Raw genomic sequence first — 21974 nt, forward strand, 5'->3', positions numbered from 1 at the left:
TACCCCCATTTGAACTATCGCAGTTTAATGAATAACCACCTTGGTCTGAATTTGTGCAGCATTAAAACATCATGTCTTACAGACTTTTTTTGTTGTTGAAATGACTCTCCAGAAAATACACATCTGCTCTTCTATGAAATGAGTTTAACAGTTCAAAATACCCCATGCAACTCTCTCTCCAGTATGGCTGTCTTTTCAACAACATACCTGCAGTTAATCTTTGCTTAGGAGTACAAAAAAACAACAGTCTAATAACGCATCGATGTGTAATTAGTTTTATAACTTTGCCAGAATAGACAGTACTGCACATAGCAGAACCTACAAGAGATGACAATATCATTTTAGGTACAAGGTTTGGGAAGTTAAATTGATTTGCCAAAGAAGAAGCAGGAAGCCACCACTGGTTATAAAATAAGTGTTTCTCATTCAAAGTTAAATGTAGCTGACCTATGCCATTTTTTAATGGACAAGCATAGGTATTTTAACATATATTTTTAAACATAAAATTTGCATGAGGTACTACGAATACAATGTTTGGCAAATAAACAGCAACGTATGTATGTTTGTACCTTTTTATTCATACTACATATACTGTAGTACCAACACTGTTCGCAGTGCTTTTCAAAAGAAACCATACAAATCACGGGAATTATAAGACAATAAATGCAACAAACACGAATTAGACAATAGGAAATAAAGTCTCTGTCCCGGAGAGTTCACAACCTAACTTATCCCCAAAAGAAATTAATTGATCATCAAAAATGTTACTTAGCTCTGTTAGTTTGTTTACAATCTCATTACAGTACGTTGCCATCATTAATCCAACAGATAAACGTACAGTATGGCTAAGTATCTGATATACTTTAATCCAGTGGTCCCAGCAGGAAGCGATTCATACTCTTGTTTCACAAGATAGAAATAAGCAAGACAGTTACTTTAAGGGGGATTGAATCTTTTAGGAACAGCAACACTCATTTCTTTAACCAGTAGCTGTCACTACCAAAGGCAAAATGCATTAAAAAATGCTTATGTAATTTAATGAATGGAAAAAAAGCTAATTTAAGGGCAGCATGGGAGAAAATTGCTATATACCCACTTATAAAAAAACTTAACATTTATGCTGTGAATTCAGGGGAGGAAACTCTTAAAAAGAGAGAAATAGGTCGATTTTTGGAAAATAAATAAATACCTTAATAATACTATAAAATAAACTGTACATGGAACTTTGGAAATGAAACAATAAAAGTGACCTGTTCTCTAACACTATGCACATCTGGAGTCTCATTAGATAAACTAAAGTGCAACATCAATGCACGCCCCATTTACCATTAATGCTGCATCAAAGCTTGCAATCCCCCATCATTAACCATTTTTGATTCATAAATTCTTTATAACATGCTGCTGTGAGCCTGACATTTAATAACATCATTAACCATTTCCCGTGCCTTTAAATTGGGAATCCCTAGTTGCATTATTTGGCCAGAAAATGGTAGTTAAACACCCCAAGGCATGCCTTACACTAGAACTTTAAATGTGTATTATGCATGTTTAATGAGCTGCCTCCTGCATTCTTATTTCATTCTTATGCAGTATAACTTTAATTTAATAAATAGAAGAATAAAGTCTGCCACACACAGGGAAACTTCACATGAGTCAAAAAGACATGTCGAGCTTTGCAGAGGTGAAGCACAGTGCTTGTTCTAATGACTACTTTGGCATTTCCACATTTCTGCTGACTCTGCATTAGAACCAGACTGCCACATAATCACTGCTTAAGGGACAAGCTCCACCTGCACCATTTTCTTATTTGCTCCATTTCATGTAATACATCTCAAAATCTGATTAAAGGGCAAGCTCTGCGGGCAATAAAAGATTTGTTTCCTTTTTCTTATCAATGAAAATGGATTTCCTGGTGAGATTCAATCACCCATACAGTAACAGTTTGTACTAATATTATTCTTGTGTAAAAATGAATAGGATTGTTTTTTGTTTTCTGGTTCAGTGTAATTCTAATGTATATACTAATTACTCTTCCCCTTTGTTTTTTTATCTAGAGGTGGCAGGATAATGTTTAAACAAAACAACAAAAAGGAAGACGTTTGGATCAACAACACAAGAACTTACCGGCTGCATATGGTGTATAACAGTTAACGAAAAGTCTCATCACAAAAGATTTGGTAAAGATTGTAAAAACAAAGCATTTGATTAATGTGGAGATTTTAAAACTTAAAAAAATGATGTAATAATACTAATACTTTAAAAATAATTGCATCAGGCGCCAATATGCAACCAATTAAACATGCCACTGTCCTTGGTGCTTTTTAGTCGTAGCAGGTACTGTCCCTTTAAAAGGCCGTATTGGTAGCCTATGCCATGTGGTTTGATGATCTTTATTTTTTTAACCCCTTTGCTGCAATGCGGTCAACAAGGCATTGCTTCTCAAAAGCACACCTTGTATTTATTGTATGTGATGTTTCAGTGTTTATTTGCAATGTATTGTTTTTCATTTAATTTCCAAAAGGTGGCATTTTCTTTTCCAATCCCCACACCTTTTACAGAAATTTAAAAAAAAAAGAGTACAAAAACAACGTATTTATTGTTTTACTGGAAACAAAACCTTCACATGAAAATGTACCAACAATCTGCATACAGCGCTGCATACATCACTAACTCTATGTAGAAAAATAATAACACTCGTACAAATATTGTATGTAGTGCTGCAACCCAAAATATGTTTACAAAAAGAGTTGTCAAAAAATGGTGCATAGAAAAGTTGTCACTAGAGTGAAGATGAGCAAGAGAATGAATGAGTTGTTTTTTAATGGCACTCCTCCTGCATACATCAATAAGCAGAGCCTGTCCTCTGTGCAGCCTGAGCAGTAGTAGTGATAGTAGCAGCAGCAGCAGCAGATGCTTGCTGCAGTGCTATGGAAAGAACAGGCTTTGCCCTTGCCTGGGGATCACGTGTTCAGGACCAGGCACTGCTCTAGACAGACAGAGGAGAGAGCGTGAGGCACAGAGTGTCTGTGCTGGGAGGAGGGCGCACTGCAGGGACCGAGCTGCTGCCACACACACTCACACACTTGTTATTCACATCAACTTTTTACTTCTTCATCTGTCTCCCCCCCCTGACATATATTTTCTCCAGAGGATTTTATTCTCTTCCTTTGCACAAAAAAAAGGGAGCGAGAGAGAAAAAACAATTAGAAGAATATATATATATATATATGCAATAATAATAGTAAAGAGCATGCACCTGATCCAGTCGGTGGGAAACGCAAGACACCAAGGAGAAGAAAACCAGATGTGAATGGAAATATTGAAGGTTTTTTTTCTTTCTTTTCTTTCTCTCTACATATAGGACAATAGGAGAGACAGGATACAGCTTTTCTTCAAGAAAGAGGAGGGGGTTATTTTTCTGGATCCCAGCACTAAACTAGCAGAGCCTGCCAGGTCATCTGGACCTAAGAAAACAATCTCTGAATATAAATATGAACTGCAGACACAGAAGGACCTAGGCAACGTCTGGAGATAAAAAAATTTTTCTGCTTCCCCCCCAGTCCCCAAAAGTCTTGTCCAGCCTTAGCACAAGAGGCATTTCTGCATGTGCATGGCAGAGGGCGACCCCGAAGGAGTGTACCTGTGCCTAGGTGCTCGTTGTGTGGCTTTGGGCAGTTTAGGAAGCAGGGGATGGGTAGGCTGGACATGCATGTGCCGGGGTGTAGGGATGGAGGTGTCACAGTGAGGGCTTGCTGCTCCCTGCTGCTGCTGCTCCTGCACCCCATGCTGCTGCTGCTGCTCTGCACGGGCTGCTGCTGCTGCAGTGCTCAGGTGTACAACCTCAGCCTGTCCGTGGACGAGGGTCTGCCCCCGGGCACCCTGGTGGGGGACATCCGAGCTGGCCTGCCGGAGGGCAGTTCAGGGGAGGGCTTCTTCTTGTCGGAGGAGGGCGGGGAGTCCCCGGTGCTGAGGGACTTGCAGGTGGACACGGAGACCGGCATCGTGAGGACCCTGCGAGCCCTGGACCGGGAGAGGAGGGGGCGCTACAGCTTCGTGGCGGCCACCCTGCGGGGAGAGGTGGTGCAGGTGGAGATCCGGGTGCGGGATGTCAATGACCACCCCCCTGCCTTCCCCACCCGCTCTGTGCGGCTGCAGGTGTCCGAGCTCACCCCCCCCGGCACCACCTTCAGGCTGCCCCCAGCCCGGGACCCTGACACCGGGGAGCACGGGCTGAGAGGGTACACCCTGCGGAGGGGCAGCCAGGGGGCAGCCTTCACCATCAGGTACGGGGAGGGCAAGCAGGGGGCTGGGGAACTGGGGAGGGCAAGGGCAGGTTGGGGGCAAGAGGGAGGAAGAACTGGGCTGAGGCATGGGGATGGGGTAAAGGGGGAGGAAGAAGTTGGGGGAGAGGGGGCAGTTATGAGTCAGGGTGCAGTTGGGGAAGAGGGTGCAGGTGGAGCACTGGAAGTGTGGGCAAGTGAAGCAGCAGAAGTGGCAAATGAGACAGTGGGTGCAGGGCTGGAGTTTGGAAATAGCGAAGAGCTGCAGGAGGCAAAAGGGAAAGTAGGAGAATTAGATGCTAATTGGGAGGATCTGAGAGATTGGGTAGCTGGAGATTCAGAAGGGCAGGATTATGGGGTAGGTACTGTCGCTGAGCAGCAGGAGAATGTTCCACAGGGGCAGATAAATTGGTTTGGTGCCAATGCAGAGAGTCCTGAATATGGGGTATATGCTGATACAGAGGGGCAGGAAGTAGGCACAGATTCAGAAGAAGAGGGGCAGGTGGAAGGGGCAGGACTTGATCCCACCCTGCACCCTCTGGATTTGGTACTGATGCACTGGCTGGACCGGGAAGAACTGGATAGATACCAGCTAGAAGTGGAGGCTTTTGATGGGGGTCACCCCTGCAGGACAGGCAGGCTGAGGGTGGACATCACTGTGTTGGATGCTAATGACAACCCCCCGACCTTCGATCGGGCTGAGTACATGGGGTGGGTGTGGGAGAGTGCCCCACCAGGAACCCCTATCTGCACTGTGCATGCTACTGACCCAGACCTGGGCAGCAATGGGGAGGTGAGCTACAGCCTGAGGTCTGGGGAGGGCTACTTCACAGTGGAAGAGAGCAGTGGGGTAGTTCAGGTCAACCGGCCCCTGGACCGAGAGCAAAGGGCTATCCATCAGCTTGTGGTCCAAGCTAGGGATGGGGGAGCCCAACCTGAGGTATCCAGCATCCTGGTCACTGTTCGGGTGCTGGATGTTAATGATAACAACCCCCACATACACATAACCCTTCTCACGGACAGCGGGCAGTCAGAAGTGTCTGAGGGGGCACGGTCTGGGGAGTATCTGGCCCGAATATCTGTGTCCGACCCTGATCTAGAGTCTGAGGAGGAACCTGGTGGTGAAAATGATGGGGAGGGGAAGGAGATGCAAGAGTGGGCATTAAGAGGGCAAGAAAGGGGCGAGAAGAGGCAAGAGAGGCTGAAGGGGGGGCAAGAGAAGGAGGACAGGAGGCAAGAGATAAAAGAAAAGGGGAGAGAGGACCAAGTTCAAGGAGAGATAGGAAGAGTGGAGGAAGTGAAAGTGCAAGAGGCTGTTAATATTGGGGAAAGGGATGGTGGTAAGATGGGACAATCATTGTCGCATATGGAGCCAGAGAGGGCGAAGGAACAAAACAAAAACCCTCAGAAAGTAGGGGCAGAAAACATAGTGGATGGGAGACAAGGACATGAGGAGGTGCAAGAGTCTGTAGTATATGGCAAGCATAACCATCAAAATGTCTCAGGAAGACTGGGGGAGCAGCAGCAGCACGTCTCCAGTAGACTGGGGGAGCAGCAGCAAGTGTCTGTCACCCTAGAGGGTGGGGAGGGCTTATTTTCCCTGCGCCCTGCGGGCCCACAGCTCTTTTTCCTCTGTGTGGAGGGCCCCCTTGACCGAGAGCTGCAGGACCTGTATGAGTTACGGCTTGTGGCTTGGGACTCAGGCTCACCTCCCCTACAAAGCCACAGGACATTGCTTCTGAGGGTAACCGATCTGAATGACCAGCCCCCTATTTTCCACCAACCTGATGGCTATCACGCCACCATTTCTGAGGCTGCCTCTGCAGGCACTGTTGTGCTCAGACTCAGCACCCAGGATTTAGACGAAGATGGCCCAAACTCTAGTGTGACCTACACTCTGCAGGATAGCCCCTCCTCCGTAGCTTTCTTGCTGGACCCACACACTGGGGTGCTGAGCATTGCCCGAACCCTGGATCATGAAGCGGAGCCTGTGCTGAACTTGGTGGTAGTGGCCACTGACAATGGTAGTCCTCCCTTGTCCTCCAGCTGCCCTGTCACCATCATGGTCGAGGATATCAATGACAATGAGCCAGTCTTCCTGCAGCAGTTCTACAATGTATCTTTGCAGGAGCATACACCTATAGGATATTGCTTTCTCCAGGTAAGATACATTGAAACCTTCTTACTTTGCTTTATTTAAATTTTAATGTCATATAAAATGTTATTTTATTTGGATTGATTTGTTATTGTGAGTCACATTACCATATTAGCCAACCAACTTCAGTACGATTTTGACCAGTACTCTGAATTGAATCCAAGACGTTACTGATTTCCAAAAAAAAAAAAAAAAAGATATGGGGCGCAGACATAGTATAGATATTTTTTTTATATAATGGATAATTATCAATAACAAGTTAAAAATGTCACTCACAACATTAGTGTAAGTGTACTGATGTGGTCGTCTGTAGTTAGAGACCCTGGTTTCTTCCCTGCCTCTGGTATTGATCACTGGTTCACTCCGTTTCCTTATTGCGGTTGGAAACTTGGGGACTCAACCATTGGAGCCTTTTGGTGTTGGGAGGGTGATGAGGTGCGTCTTTGGTCGCGATTATAGTGGTATAGTGCGCCGCCAAAACAAATTAATGTTGTCCATTGAGTGCGCACATAGTGCGTGGGACCGATGCGTCCAAATTTTGAACAGACATTTTAAATTGTTCTTGCCGCACGACGGCCGCGTCACGTGAGCGGTTTAGCCAATGAGGGTGAACTGCTCACATGACGTTATGGCCATGCCTCCCTGTTGCCTGCCAATGCCTCCAGCCCGTAGTGCAGGTTTAACGCAAGAGTGACGTCACGCGGTCGCGTACTGACACCGCAACTATAAACAAGGCTCTAGAGCGCGTGGCAACCCCCATTTGTGCGCAGGGGTCGTTCCCGCACTCCCTTTAGCTTCCTTGTTTCCTCCACTGGTGTCCTGGTTGCTATGGATGTGACACAGCATTTATAGACTTCCAATACCCTACAAGGAAAAGGGGACAGTGTTTATGGTTACTACTCACACAGAGACTCATACTTCTACATCACTGGTTTTATGTGGTTACAGCATGCTGCTGTAAATGTCTGCTCACAGGGGGCCCAATCCTCCCCGAGCCTGGGGGAGCTCTTTCTCCTTGCGTGCAGCGCCTCCACCTATGAGGGATCCCAGCGGGATAACCCCTAACAGGAACCAATACACAGTAGTAAGTTATACACCACACAATGTATATAACGAAGCTTTACTGTACAAACACACTAAACACAGATGGCACACACAAGCGGTTACCCACAGTGACCCCAAACACTGAGTGGTTTCCCCCAAAGTACTGAGGGTGCCGTGGCACCAATAACCCCTGGTGTCCTGTCCCAGCAATCCCACCCAAATGTGAGGTAGCGCTACCCCCTGAAGATGTAGGTGCACATTGGGTACCTGCCTGGGTACTCCAGTACCCAGGTGCTGCTTGGCGCAGGCTGTTGGAGCGGGACCCACGTAGAGGACCTCCAACACAAATCCCCTCTCTCCTAAGGGTCCTGATACTCCTCGCAGTGTGAGCTCCAGCCAGAGGGTTTCACACAATGTCTCAAGGTCCTGTGGCCTGGTCCAAGGCCGCAGAGTGCCGCGTGGCCGTCTTGTCACTGGCGTAGTAATAACAATAATGGAAAGAGTCCCTATCTGGGGCCTTCCCTGCAACACACCTCTACAGTTGTCTCAGGGCCTAACTGGGGCCTAGAGGCAAAGTCAAGGCCTAGTCGAGGAAGCACTACTCCCTGGACACTACCTTCTCCCTTCACTCCTCCGTCAGAACTCACGCGAGTGTTCCCCGCACGCGGAGGATATCCTTTTCCTCTCACTGCTCCAATCCCATTCGCTGGGACGGTCTCACATGGGCAGTCCCTCCCTCTAAGGATCCTGGGACATGTAGTTCCGCTGTACTCTATGTGAAGCCATTCTAAGATGGCCAACGTCCTGACTCTGCGCATGCACGCCTCTTTGCACTGCGCATGCGCGACTAACAAGATGGCCACCGTCACCTCTAGATCACAAGGAGCTCCGGGTGATAGCCAGGCAGATCCCCGTACCAGAGGCAGGGTAGGGGACTCGGCTACATATACATATACACACACATATATATATATATATATATATATATATATATATATATCAAATAAAAAGATCACTTGTGAGCATATTCTCGTTTTTAGACAGGTTTGCAACCCTGCCTTTCACCATTATCACCTAGCATACAGTGCTTCCACTTTGGTAAGGGATTCTGGGAAATGACATGCAAATGAGCATGCCGTATATAAAGTATGATATATATATATATATATATATATATATAAGCCTCTCTTGCATTCCCAGTAAAATCAACCCCACACTGATGAGACCCATCAAAGTCGAAACAGCTGTCTGTGGGTGGTTTTCTGGGTATGCACCTTAACCCTGGCTGTGCTCAAAGCTGTGACCATGCAGCAAGCTTAAGCCTATAGGGAACCATGTTAAAAATGGTTATTGAGGCAAAAAGTGACACTGTGTGCTCATTTGCATGTCATTTCCCAGAATCCCTTGCTGCAGTGGAAGTGCTGTATGCTGGGTGATAATGGGGAAAGGCGGGGTTGCAGACCTGCCTAAGACATGCAGATGAGCATACAGCTATATTTGCATATATATATATATATATATATATATATGAAAACTAACACAGAAAAAAAGAATCCCCTGAATAGCACTCTAACATACACAAAATGTATCAAAAAAAGTTTATTAATCACATACACATAAATGGTTAAAATGAGGAGCAGTGGTGACCTACAAAGCTGATATAAACTGAACCTAAAGGTGTGGGGGAAAATGCTACACTGCAGTAACAAGGACAAAGTGTGTAAATAAAGTGTAGAGGCAAGAAATTCTTACATCAGAACACTCAGACCGGCCAGTCAGGTACTACCTAAATTGAAGCCCCCTGTGTGAAGTGCTAGTATGAAACTAGTGTGTAACTAACAAGCAAGGAAATGAAAGAGTTAATTATATAAGTTAGTTATATGATCCAAGCCTATAGATATGACACACATAGATGAGCAAAAAATTGGCAGATGTAAATAACAAGCCAAAATAGGTAGCAAAAGTACTTAGACCAGTACAGAGTGAACAGCAAAATTGTCCAGCAGAGTAGTAGCAGAGTGATAGCAGATATCCACAGCTTAACTGCTCATAGGTTCAGGGAGAGTGAGTCTCTGCCACTGCACTGCACTGCACATGCTCCCAGGGTTGCTTGGAGCACGGACTGCAAGATTCAGTGGAGATAACACACACACACACACACACACACACACACACACACACACACACACACACACACACACACACACACACACACACACACACACACACACACACACACACACACACACACACACACACACACACACACACACACACACACACACACACACACACACACACACACACACACACACACACACACACACATTTTCTCATACACAGTTGTATCATTTAGTCTGATTATAACTGCTGGGCCATTTAAGCTCCAGAATCATGCTTTTATATGTTTAATTACAAACTGCATTTGACTCCCGTAAGAGTGAAATATACGTGTATAAATACTGATAGTTCTCTCCAAGCACACCTAGTGTTTTTTATTTTTTTACGTTACTGATTTGTAGACTAGTGGTCCTGCTTTTTGGGTATTGAGAAAAGCAAGACTACAAATCCAGGTAGCTCAGCGTTAGTTGATATAAACTGTGGCTGGTTATCTGACATTATAAGAAAAGTGAAATGACTTAGTCACTGCTGTGTCTGGGTTACCATACACAATATAACTGAGTTTGTATCAGTTGCTTTTGATTTTCAAGGCCTCGACAGCAGGTCCATGGTGCAGATGTAGCCAGCTTTATTTTATCTACTTCTAACGCAGAATATTGCATTATAGCGCAGAATATGACAGCATTTCCATAGGATTCAATGGCAGGGGTAATGCAGAATATCATAGACTATCCCACCATAACGTGTCATCCTTGAGATGGGAATGCAAGATGTGCTCTGCATGACTTCTCATATGATTTTATAGCTATAGTTTTTTTATTTTTACAATAAAGATTTACTGACGCTTGGTACCCCTGACCCAAATTGAATGACAGAACAGGGTTTAGAATAGATCAGATCCACCTGTTAGGATACACAGTGTAGAATTTTTTTTTTTGCTTTTGAGACGAATAAGCATACACTGCACAGGCAGAAAAATAGAAGTTGAGAATAACTTAACACATGTTGTCTGTTTTCAACTGTATTGTATGTCTTTATTTATATAGCACCATAAATGTACATAGCACTTCACAGTAGTAATACATATCATATAAATAGCAAATAATATAAATCAGGTCATGGGAATAAGTGCTTCAGACATAATAGCTTACAATCTAATTGGTAGGTAGGGAGAACGTACAGAGACAGTAGGAGGGAATTCTAGTAAGTGCGTCTGCAGGGGGCTAAGCTTTATGTATCATGTCCAGGATTATCCAGTGCTATTCATATGCATCTTTAAGCAGATGTGTCTTAAGGTGGGTCTTAAAGGTGGATAGAGAGGGTGCTAGTCGGGTATTGAGGGAAGGGCATTCCAGAGGTGTGGGGCAGAAAGTGAGAAAGGTTTAAGGCGGGAGAGAGCTTTAGATACAAAGGGGGTAGAAAGAAGACATCCTTGAGAAGAACGCAATGGTGCATAGCGAGAAATTAGGGCTGAGATGTAAGGAGGGGCAGAAGAATGTAAAGCTTTAAAAGTGAGGAGGAGAATTGAGTGTGAGATACGGGATTTGATCGGAAGCCAGGAGAGGGATTTCAGGAGGGGAGACGCAGAGACAGATTTAGGGAAGAGTAGAGTGATTCTGGCAGCAGCGTTTAGGATAGATTGTAGGGGAGACAGGTGAGAGGCAGGAAGGCCGGACAGCAGGAGGTTGCAGTAATCGAGACGTGAGAGAATGAGGGCCTGAGTCAGAGTTTTAGCAGTCGAGTAACAGAGGAAAGGGTGTATCTTTGTGATATTGCGGAGGAAAAAGCGACAAGTTTTAGAAACGTTTTGAATATGAGAGGAGAATGTGAGAGAGGAGTCGAGTGTGATCCCTAGGCAGCGTGCTTGGGCTACTGGGTGAATGATCGTATTTCCAATAGTAATGTGGAAGGAGGTAGTAGGGCCAGGTTTGGGAGGAAGTATGAGGAGCTCTGTTTTTGCCATGTTAAGTTTCAGTCGGCGGAGGGCCATCCAGGATGATATTCCAAAGAGACATTCAGAAACTTTGGTCTGTATAGCAGGTGTAAGGTCAGGGGTTGAAAGGTAAATTTGTGTGTTGTCAGCCCAAAAGATGTGATTAGGTCACCTGGAGAGAGTGTGTAAAGAGAAAAGAGAAGGGGTCCCAGGACAGAGCGTCTTATGGCTGAAGATTGATATTATGTTATTGTAGGCCTAACTATTTCCTGTGTTTTTTTATATCTCTATTTGGGCAGCTGTTGCTGCAGACTGCATTAGGCCTCGTCCATGGTTGCTGCTTGCTGGCGGAGGCGCGCTGAAGCGAACGCCCGCTCAGCTCTGAGCCCCTACAGCCGCAATTAGAGCGGCTTTAGTAGGGGCTCGCTTACGCTTCCGCAAGCGCGCGGAAGCGGAGGTCTTACCAGAATTTTACATTTCCCCGCTTGCCGGCGCGCAGGGCCGGTCACGTGAGCGGTTCGTACAATGAGGGCGAACCAGCTTCGTGACGTCACTGGCCCGCCCCCCGGCCCGCCCCAACCACGCCCCCTGACGGAGCGCTGACTAAGGCCAGGGAAAGCACCCGCTTTCCCTGAGCCTCAGCGCGCCTCAGCACGCCAGCAGGTAACATGGCCGAGGCCTTATGTTGTTGCATTTCTGACATCCAAACCTGGTAACAGTACTATAGACAACGTTCTGCTAATGGTGTGTGTACGGGGAGATGCTGGTGCAGAAATGTCCAGAGTAGTAGAGTGACATACTTTTAGCGCAGCTGTCAAAGTTATAGGAACGCAGAGAATGTTTGGGAGTTAGGCCAAAAACACTGATTTCTTGTAGTCAAAGTCCATGTAAGTTTGCAATGCTATATATGCTGGTGAGTGATATTTACTAAGCAATCTTCAGCCATAAGACACCTTCCAGTGCTGAAAGACACCTTACAGACTATTCAAGTCAATGGACTGCAAAACGTCTTCCAGTGCTGCAAAGTGTCTTATGGCAGAAGACTGCTTAGTAGCTCTGTACCAAAATGTTACAGCCAATTATTTATATTGTTCTGATTATTTTGTTGTTAATTATTTCTTAACACTTTCCATATTTATTTACAATGGCTACAAATAAGGATATGCATACCAAGACATATACATATGTGTGCATGAAAAAGAGAATTTAATCCAGGCTGTGCTGAAAAAGCGGTGTGTAATACAGCAGGCATAAGTTTATAGGGGTCATGTTAAAATGGACAAGAAGTAAAGAGTGACTCACTGTGAGTGCTCATTTGCATGTAATTACCAGAATCCATGGCTCCAGTGAAAGCATCGCTTGCTGAGGGATAATGGGGAAAGGCGGCGTTGGAGACCTGTCTGAGACATGTAAATGTTCTTACAAGTGGTATTTTTATTTACTAAATGATATTGCAGAATCTTCAGATATTTCAGGAATATCTTCAGATATTCAGGGTTTATGTAACAGGTGAATACCATGGCTTTCAGTTCAAATAGTTTAAAGTAGTCCCCCATTGATCTATTTTTTCTTAAAGTGGTGCGATAAGTGCCACAGCTATTAAACACAACACCCGGGCTCAATATACCAAAATCATAAAGGCATCAAATATCATTGTCAAAAGGGAATTGCAAATTCGGCTTGGAGAAAGCTTTGCATGTGTGCCGTCATTTCGACCTTCTGTTCAATGCTGAGGCATATGGCAGAGTGTTAGAGTTAGAGCATTGGAAGTCATCTGACTTCTAATTGCAGAAAAGTAATATGTAACAACCCCAAAAACATTTCACTGTCAAATTACATAATTACAGTTTGTGACATTTCATCTCCTTTGTTTTTGTGTGTTCTTGTATTGTTCCCTTTTCTAGATTTCATGATCTTGTAATTTATATTGCTTTCTAAAAGTTTTTAGATTTTTCTATATTATGCTAATATGACAAGTTCTTACAGGAATAATAAATGTATGCTCACGAGTTACCTTTCTGACTGAGCAACATATTGTGAAAGATAGTAAGATACCGTGGAGTAGTTGGACATGTGAGGCTTAGTTAAGGCAAAAATCCCAAACAAAAGGCACCGGCAACTTACAGGTCTTTCGTAATATGCTGCAGCCCTGTTCCTTTTCTTTCAAATACTTCCAAAAATGAGTTAATGATTTTTTTTTTAATGTTTGGTCTGTTTGGGTTCATTTTAATATACATCAATATTTCTATTTTTTTCAGGGCTCTGTATGTTAGACATTTTTTAAAAAAGCATCTATATTGAAAATAAGGGTTCACAAGAGTGGTACCAAGATATTTATGGGGCACTAAGGTTAGGCGATATACCGGTATTCAGTAATATTGCGATAACATAATGTCACAAAGTGCCGATATCGGAGATTACCTGTTATCGTGATATTACGGGATGCCGGTAGTCAGAGCTGCAGCTTTGGAGCTGTCGCAGTCATCCTCGCTTCCTGCTTCCCTTGACAAAGCTGTATTTACTGGCCAAGCGAAACGTACGTCGGTACGCAAATACACTGACGTCACCGCCGTCAGCGCTCGAGTCCGCACCGGGACACCTCTCTGGGAAGCCAAGCTAAGTATCTATGCTGCACACATCTCAGCACGGTACACTTGTAGACCTGTTATATCATTTACTATAGCGGCTTTGGCTCAATATTATACTTACGCACAGCCAGACTTCTTAGTGGTCCCTAATAGGAGACCACTAGGGCAGGTTGACACGCTACCTGTCTGCTATGTATTACACCATCCATGGTGCCACCACCATTGATCCACCCACGTCTAGGATTACTTACCTGCATCTCATTGCGCATTAGATATCAGCTGTCGCTGTCTCTTCTGCCCTGCGGCTGATCGTCGCTTTGGTGAGAGCTAGCTTTACCACTTTACTCTCACCAATAGGGGGAGTTAGGTTATACCCACTCCAGTGACTACCAACTATCACTGGTATTGTGGCTAGAGTATTTGTCTCATAGTGTCCCATTTATTTTAATCTAGTCCACGGACTCATTTTTTTTTTTTTTATATAGTATCAAAGTTCTCCCACACTGTTAGTGACATTTCTCATTCCATTGCCTCTACAGGGGTATTTTACCCATATATTAATCAAGTGGTTAGTGACTGCATGCTATTAGGGGGATCTTTCCCTGGCCCACTCTTCCTCTCCGAGGGGTATCTAGGACTCTGGTTTTTGTTTGCTTCTGAATGCAGGCTAAGGGAGGAGCTTCAGGCAGAATGGTGAGTGAGAATGTGTGAGAGCAGAAGGCTGCAGCAGGGAAATGTAGGAACTCCTCTCCTCACTTTCCTTTTGTTAAGCCCTCCATTCCCCGAGCGTCCCCTTGGGACACCTAACCCTTTTATCATCCCCCTGGGGCACTTACCCCTTCCTCTTTCACCCCTGGGGCACTTAACCCCTTCCTTCCACTCTCAGCCCCTGGGAGTGGGACCCGTAACCCCTTCCTCTCTTCTCTCTCCTGTGGCCTTCAACCCCTTCTTCTTTCCCCCACCCCTGGGATACTTAACCCCTTCCTCTCTCCTCCTCCTGGAACCCTTAAGCCCTTCTTCTCTCCCCCATGTGGTGCTTAACTCCCTTTCTTCTCCGCCCCCGGGCACTTAACCCCTTCCTTTTTCCTCCATGGGATGCTTAACTCCCTCTCTTCTCCCTTGGGACCTTTAACTCCCTCTTCTCTCCCCCTGGAACCCAAAACCCCTCCTCTCTACTTCCTGGAACCCTTAACCCCCCCTTGCCATGCCTGCACTTCACAATTTCACAAGTAGTAGGTAGATGCAGAGCACAGCCAAAAATAGATAAAAAAAAACCTGAATATCCAGGGCAACTCAAAAATGTATATACATTTATTGCAAGCTTACAAAGAGTTAAAGAAAAAACGATTGCAACGGCTCTAACTTGTGACAATGTCCTAAAATATGTGAACTATGTATAACAATATGTTTAAGGCAAATTACAGAGAAAATATCTCAGAAAAAAGTGATTAACGTGAACTGTGATCTATTAGTGAATAAAGTGAAGGATCCACCAGCCAGTGTAAAGGTGCTAATAGAAAAGCTACTCAGAACCCTTGTGTAGACTGTTCTCTTAGTCTGTTTGATTGCAGAATTCCTCAAAGATTCAGGGGAGCGCCAGTGTTCACGTTGTCATACTATATGTAAAAGAATAATAAAAGCAACATAGTATGGTATAGTTTCAACTCTGTGTGACTTTCTTTCAATTGTAAAGGTAATCCACTCACAATTTCCCACTCACAAATACCCAGGAATAATAAGAAACACCAAACAGCGCAATAACGTCTTCAAATGTAATGTATGTCCAATACATTTTAAGACGTTATTGCGCTATTTGGCGTTTCTTATTATCCCTGGGTATTCGTGTAACGGTGGAGAGGAAGTGAAAGGGGTCTGTACCTGTGGATATCCAGTTTCATTGCTCTAATCAGAGAGAGGAGTGTCTCTGTAATGCCTTATTAATGAGAAGAATATTGTGAGTGGATTACCTTTACACTTGAAAGAAAGTCACAAAGAGTTGAAACTATACCATACTATGTTGCTTTTATTATTCTTTTGCATATGACAACGTGAACACTGGCGCTCCCCTGAATCTTTGAGGAAGCTTACAAAGAGACAAGATGAAACGCACCTAGGCGTTTTGTGCGTGAGCACGTTATCAAGGGGTAAGGTGCAGCAACCAATCATACATCTTCATACATACCATTTAGCGCCATTGAGATGCCAGGAGTGACGTCATCGGCACGCACCTCCAAAGCGAGTGGAGCTGAAACAACGTCAATCTCTGTCGGTTGAAAATGTCAGCTGATCAGAAAATTCAATACCAAAAACTTTAATCAACTCTTAAAAATGAACAATCACAAAAATTTGAAAATACAGTAAAAAAAAACAGCGAAACAATGTATAAAAAGTATACAGACGCCTGCCAAATAACTAAGTGAGCTAAGAATGGATCAAAGTGTCATATTATCAAAGAATAACAATATTTACAATCTATTGACATACATATATATATATAGAGAGAGAGGAGAAAAAAACCTAGAGGAGAAAAAAAACAGAAAACAGGCGCACTCATAGTGTAGTACAGCGGTGCGCAAACTGTGGGGCGCGACCCCCAGGGGGGGCGCAAGACTACCGACCTCTGTAAACCCCGCGCGCTTCCCGAAGGCACTTAAATTAAGTGCCGGGGGAGCTGCAGGGCCTCTGCAAACCTAACTTACCGTGGCTCCGGCGGCTTCCTCCTGCGTCACCATGGCAACGCGGCGTCAAAATGACGCTGCGAGGTCATGTGACGTCACGTTGCTATGGCAACGTGACGTCATTACGCCGGAGCGCGGGTAAGTTGGGGTTGGGGGGGGCGCGGGAGTGAGGGGACAGCCGGCAGGGGGGCGCAGGGAAAAAAGTTTGCGTCCCCCTGGTGTAGTAAGGTTAACAATTTTATAAGGGACTGGATAAAATATGAACTTTACACTCACAAACGTAAAAGGGTTAATCGCATGTATGAGATAAAATCTCAATCGCCAACAAATGATGCAGGAACGGGACAGCAGCTCCAGGTAGAAAGCCGTTGTGTCGCTAGGCAGGAAGAACCCGTTGTAGATGATCTTCCGTGTATCGAGGACAGGAATCAAACACCTCCTTGCTGTTCGAGCGTGACTCTCACCATAGAGAGCTTCCGGGTTAACCTCGTCAGTCACGGTACATGGGGAGCTTCCGGGTTAACCTCGTTAGTCACGGTACATGGGGAGCTTCTGGGTTAACCTCGTCAGTCACGGTACATAGAGAGCTTCCGGGTTAACCTCGTCAGTCACGGTACATAGAGAGCTTCCGGGTTAACCTCGTCAGTCACGGTACATGGGGAGTTTCCGGGTTAGCTTTCTCACCAACTGCGCAACACGCACTGCATTGGCAATAGGTCCCAAAAATACAGGGATGACTGTCCGTTCTACTGTTCCACACCCTCTTTTTTTTTTATCCACCTGTTCTGATTGCAGGACACTCCTGTAGATTGTTCCTGACATCTTTATCGTTGATCCAGAACCTGGCATTACATGTTCAGAATTTAGGGTCCAAGCATTTAATACTCGTTTTAATCCCCAATATTGTAATAGTGGTTTATTAAAGTTGTTTTAATTTTTTCATATCTCACCCATTAGATGTATCGAGTGCCCAAAACTAGGTTTCTTTTCTCTGTTTGTTGTTCATAATACTTACCTAGGGAGCACCTACATCACCATTACATTACATTAATTGACAGCTGCGGGGGTTCCTTATTAGTACCTAGTGATACTGTATGATCAATAAACAATGATAAATTGAAGACTGTGACCTCTTGATGTGAACAATTTTGCAGCAGCATGCTCACAAAGTGCCTCTGTCACGCTCTGCTGCTGTATCCTTAATCGGATACTACATTTATGTTATAAACATTGCCACGAAGGATGGAGCGTGAAAGCTGGTAAACTCCATCCACACAGAGGTGCTGTCAGTAATGCTTTCTGATATCTCCTATTCATTATGTATTAACTGTGTTATATAGACCTCAGCAACTGCTTGATCTCAGTTGGACAAGGTGAATCTTGTTATTCTAGATAGGCTTCACATTTTTTTGGGGGGAGAACCAGATAATTTTAAAATGTATTTGGGTAAAGAATACCCCAGTACAACCAAAGTACCTAGTGTCAAATAAGCAGGTATACAGTGGTATTAAGTGCATACTGTAGTAACTGAAAACCCTGTGCAATGTACATGTAGCAGTGTAACGTAGATAGGATGGCCAGGCCATCATGGCATGTAGATTGGGATAAAAAGCACATTTTTTTTTGTCAGTTACAGACTAGGTTTGGGCAATAACGTTAATATGAAAATTATTGGATAACAGTATTTATTACGATAAATATTTACTCAATTCCAAAAAAAGACGTACTATTTGAATTCATATCAAAACATTTTTTTTCAGAATAAATGTTCAAAATAAAACTGAATATATTGCCAATGATTTAACCGTGATGACAAATCAAATGTGTGTTTTTTTTTTAATATCAATGACATGTTAAAATAAATAAAACACCTTTACTGCCACTTACTCCTGAATATCAGAGATAGGGCTAGGGATGGAGTTTAGGGGAATTAAGCACACACAGGGTAAAGTGTTCTCCTTAGGTTAGAGGGGTGCCCGGATCCTGTTAACATTGGCCATTTTGCAGTCTTTAAAGCTTGTTTTAAACTGCATGTCACTAGCTGTCTCTAAAATGTCAGTGACATCCAAGGCTTACTGCTAATATTATCCGAACAATAAAAGTTTTCAATATTGACTTATCATTATCTTTTATTATTATGATATTACTATCATATCAACTCTACTACAGATAAACAGTTAACACTGAAGTCCGTCTATAATGTGTTAGTGCACCAGAATTCTGGGACATATTTTCATTTTTTGCTCTTTTAAACTAATTACCTACAGTATGCCATGTCTCCTAACCATGTTTTTGAGTTTTAATAACATTTGGAAAACCAGCATTCATCAACGAATATCATAGAGGTTTGTAAGGTGTATATCCAAATGATGAATACAGAGGTAGGCATCATTCCAAATAAGAAAGGTAGTTGAATAAAGGGATTGTTGTGGCATTGATGGTCTAAACCTATTTTTAAGGAATGGCTAAAAAATAGCAAGCCCTGCAAAAAAAAGCAAACGTGTAAACAGTCATTCTTCGCTGGTTGTTAGTGGTCTTGCTATGGTGAAAGTCAGTGAAGGTAGTAGACATCTGATGTATTTAACCTCTTGGGTGCTCTATAGGCGTAGCTATTACATCATGGGGTATGGCACTCCAGGGGCTCCATAACATAGTAGTTATGTCATAATCTTACTGCTATTTTTTTCAGGGGAAGTGGGACAAAAGAGGACTCCTCCTCTTCCGTCCCGTCATCAGTGACAGGGAGATCACATGATCTCTTCGTTGAAGCAGTCACATCATGGCAAGTGCTGGAGGGGCCGTTGCATTCAAAGGGTATCCATATACTGTATACACAGGGTCATTGAAATACACCATTTTGCAGTGAAAAGACATAGTTGAGTTTTGTCATTTAACCCTTTGAGTCCCCCTACGTCCTTTGAAATAATGAACCTTATTCCATGCACCAGCCTCTCCATCAAAAAACTGTTCACACCGAGCTATGCAATTTGAATGTTTTAACCATTTCAGTCTCCCTATCCTGACTTAAACATACTGCATGTACAGTGCAGTATAACCTGCATCTTCCCTTGCTTGCTCCTGTCCACTTCACTTAGCAGGATACAGGCTCTGCCATCCATATAATAATTAATCTGCATGAACATAAACAAGCATAATGTCTTTTGCTCTCACGGTTTAAACTCCCCTGAGGTTGGGAGGGCAGACAATTCATTGTCAAGCAGTGATGGGGAGGAAGGATCACAAGTTAAATTATAAATCAGCATACAAATATTTAGTTTATTTAAGTACTGTAGCTATGTTTTTTGTTTAAAATATGTATTAAAACATATGCAGTATATATATATTATATATATATATATATATATATATATATATATATATATATATATATATAAATAAACATATTCATGTTTGTAGGCTCTTATCCTGTACATAGCAGCAAAATATAACATTGCTTTATATGTACATTATAATGACAATACTTTTAATGCTTATCTTATGTGTAGTTGGTAATCATTTTAATGATTAAACTACACACATTTTGGAGGACGGAGACAGGGAAGATAATTACTAGTCATTTGTAATAGTATTGCAAATCAGATTAGGAGTAATGTGAGCCAGCTAATTATTTCTAAAGTACTCATGCCTTGACTTCCAATATCACTTTGATGTGAATGTTAGTAATAGACCTTTTCCATTTTTATTTTTTATTTATTGAGTGACACAAGATTTAGCACGTGGCTCAAACTTGCAACTTTGCAGACCTCATTCCCTTTGGGGGATAACATAGGAAAATGTGTATTATCATGAGCACAGCTGGAAGTAAATATGAGGCTATATAAAGGTTCAGCCAGTAGAGGGACATGGTTTGATTCTCACAGTAAATGATGGGAAGCTATGTGTGCATAAACTGTACATAAAATCATGCTGTAAATCTAATCAGCAAAGCAAATCAGTCTTGCTTACTGTCTCAATCCTTAGAGAACCCAGACCAGAGCAGGTATACAACCACTATTGGACAGAATGTCACTCCACCTGTTGTCTGGGAGAAAGAGAAGCCCCTACTTAGTAGACATGGCCCCAAAGAGCCAGTAAAATAATTTTAGAATTAAAAACCCACAATGTGTAAAAAAAATTCCTTAGAATTTTACTCTCCTCATTCTTTTCATTTTGGTTAAATCCTATTGAACTTTTTTCCCCTTCATTATGTGTAGTGTGCCTAGTGAATATAATGAAAAACACATTTAAAAGCTTAAACGATTTCAACGAACTTCAATTAAAGTGAACAAGCAAGTTGGCTTATTGCTGTATGATAAGTTTAAGTAAAACATAGCAATGTAAGGTTTGTTTTCATAGAGGTGGAATAAATGTGCATATCAAATGCATCTTCCGTTTTTCAGCTACAATTATTGGAAGTAAACAAATAGCGGTACTTTTACGTACAGAACTGCAAATGTGTTTCTAATCTTTAAACTAATTAATCACTTTAAAGGAACAATGTTTAATTGTTTTCTTATGTGCCATTAATATTGTTTCTTTTATGTCTATTTCCTCTAACTCTTTCAGTCAGTTTGGGCCTAATTGCAGCATACAGTATAATACATGCCTGTGCTTCTACATTTATTCCTACTTTCCTTAAAGTAAAGCAAAAAAAAAAGAAGAAAATGCAATAATAAAAGGAATTATAGGAAATATGAAGAAAGAAAGGTATATGTGAGACAAATTAAGGAGCGTACAACTGAGAGCTTACAAGCGTAAATGGAAAATAATTATTGCAGACAAAGGAAGGAAAATGTAAAATTAGTCAGTTATTACCATACGCAGAAGGAAGAACAGCAGAGAGTATCAAAGCCTATAATGAAGCATGGGAGGATGTGAGGTTAAAAAGCATTCTGGTAAAATAAAGTAAAACACAAAGTTAATATAGAACAGTCTAAAGAAAATGTAATTCCTCCTGTTAGTAGGGTTACCAGGTGGCTTCCCCCAAAATACTGGACACAAGGGGGAAAAATCTGGTGTGCTCGAAAAGTAGGTAGGGAGGTATGTTATTGATAAATTCTCAGACCGTTATGTAATTTTTTCTAAATTTCACTCCAAGTTTGCACCAATTTGCACCATTTCATATTCTATTTCGTAAAAAAATTCTGGGGAGGGGTTTGGGGATTGAGCGCCCTC

At 43.0% G+C, this 21974-nt stretch overlaps 1 protein-coding gene across 2 annotated transcripts in view; it reads left to right on the plus strand.

The window, feature by feature from the left end:
- The first annotated feature begins 2914 nt into the window (after positions 1-2914).
- DCHS2 (dachsous cadherin-related 2) overlaps positions 2915-21974 on the plus strand; it is a 328465-nt gene continuing 309405 nt past the window's right edge. For both annotated transcript variants that reach the window (XM_075613040.1, XM_075613047.1), the window contains exon 1: positions 2915-6441. In XM_075613040.1, the coding sequence (XP_075469155.1) occupies positions 3691-6441 (2751 nt within the window). In that variant the 5' untranslated portion in view covers positions 2915-3690. The remainder of the gene's footprint in view (positions 6442-21974) is intronic.

The sequence above is a fragment of the Ascaphus truei genome, chromosome 1 (assembly GCF_040206685.1).
Source record: "Ascaphus truei isolate aAscTru1 chromosome 1, aAscTru1.hap1, whole genome shotgun sequence".
Taxonomy (NCBI): Eukaryota; Metazoa; Chordata; class Amphibia; order Anura; family Ascaphidae; genus Ascaphus; species Ascaphus truei.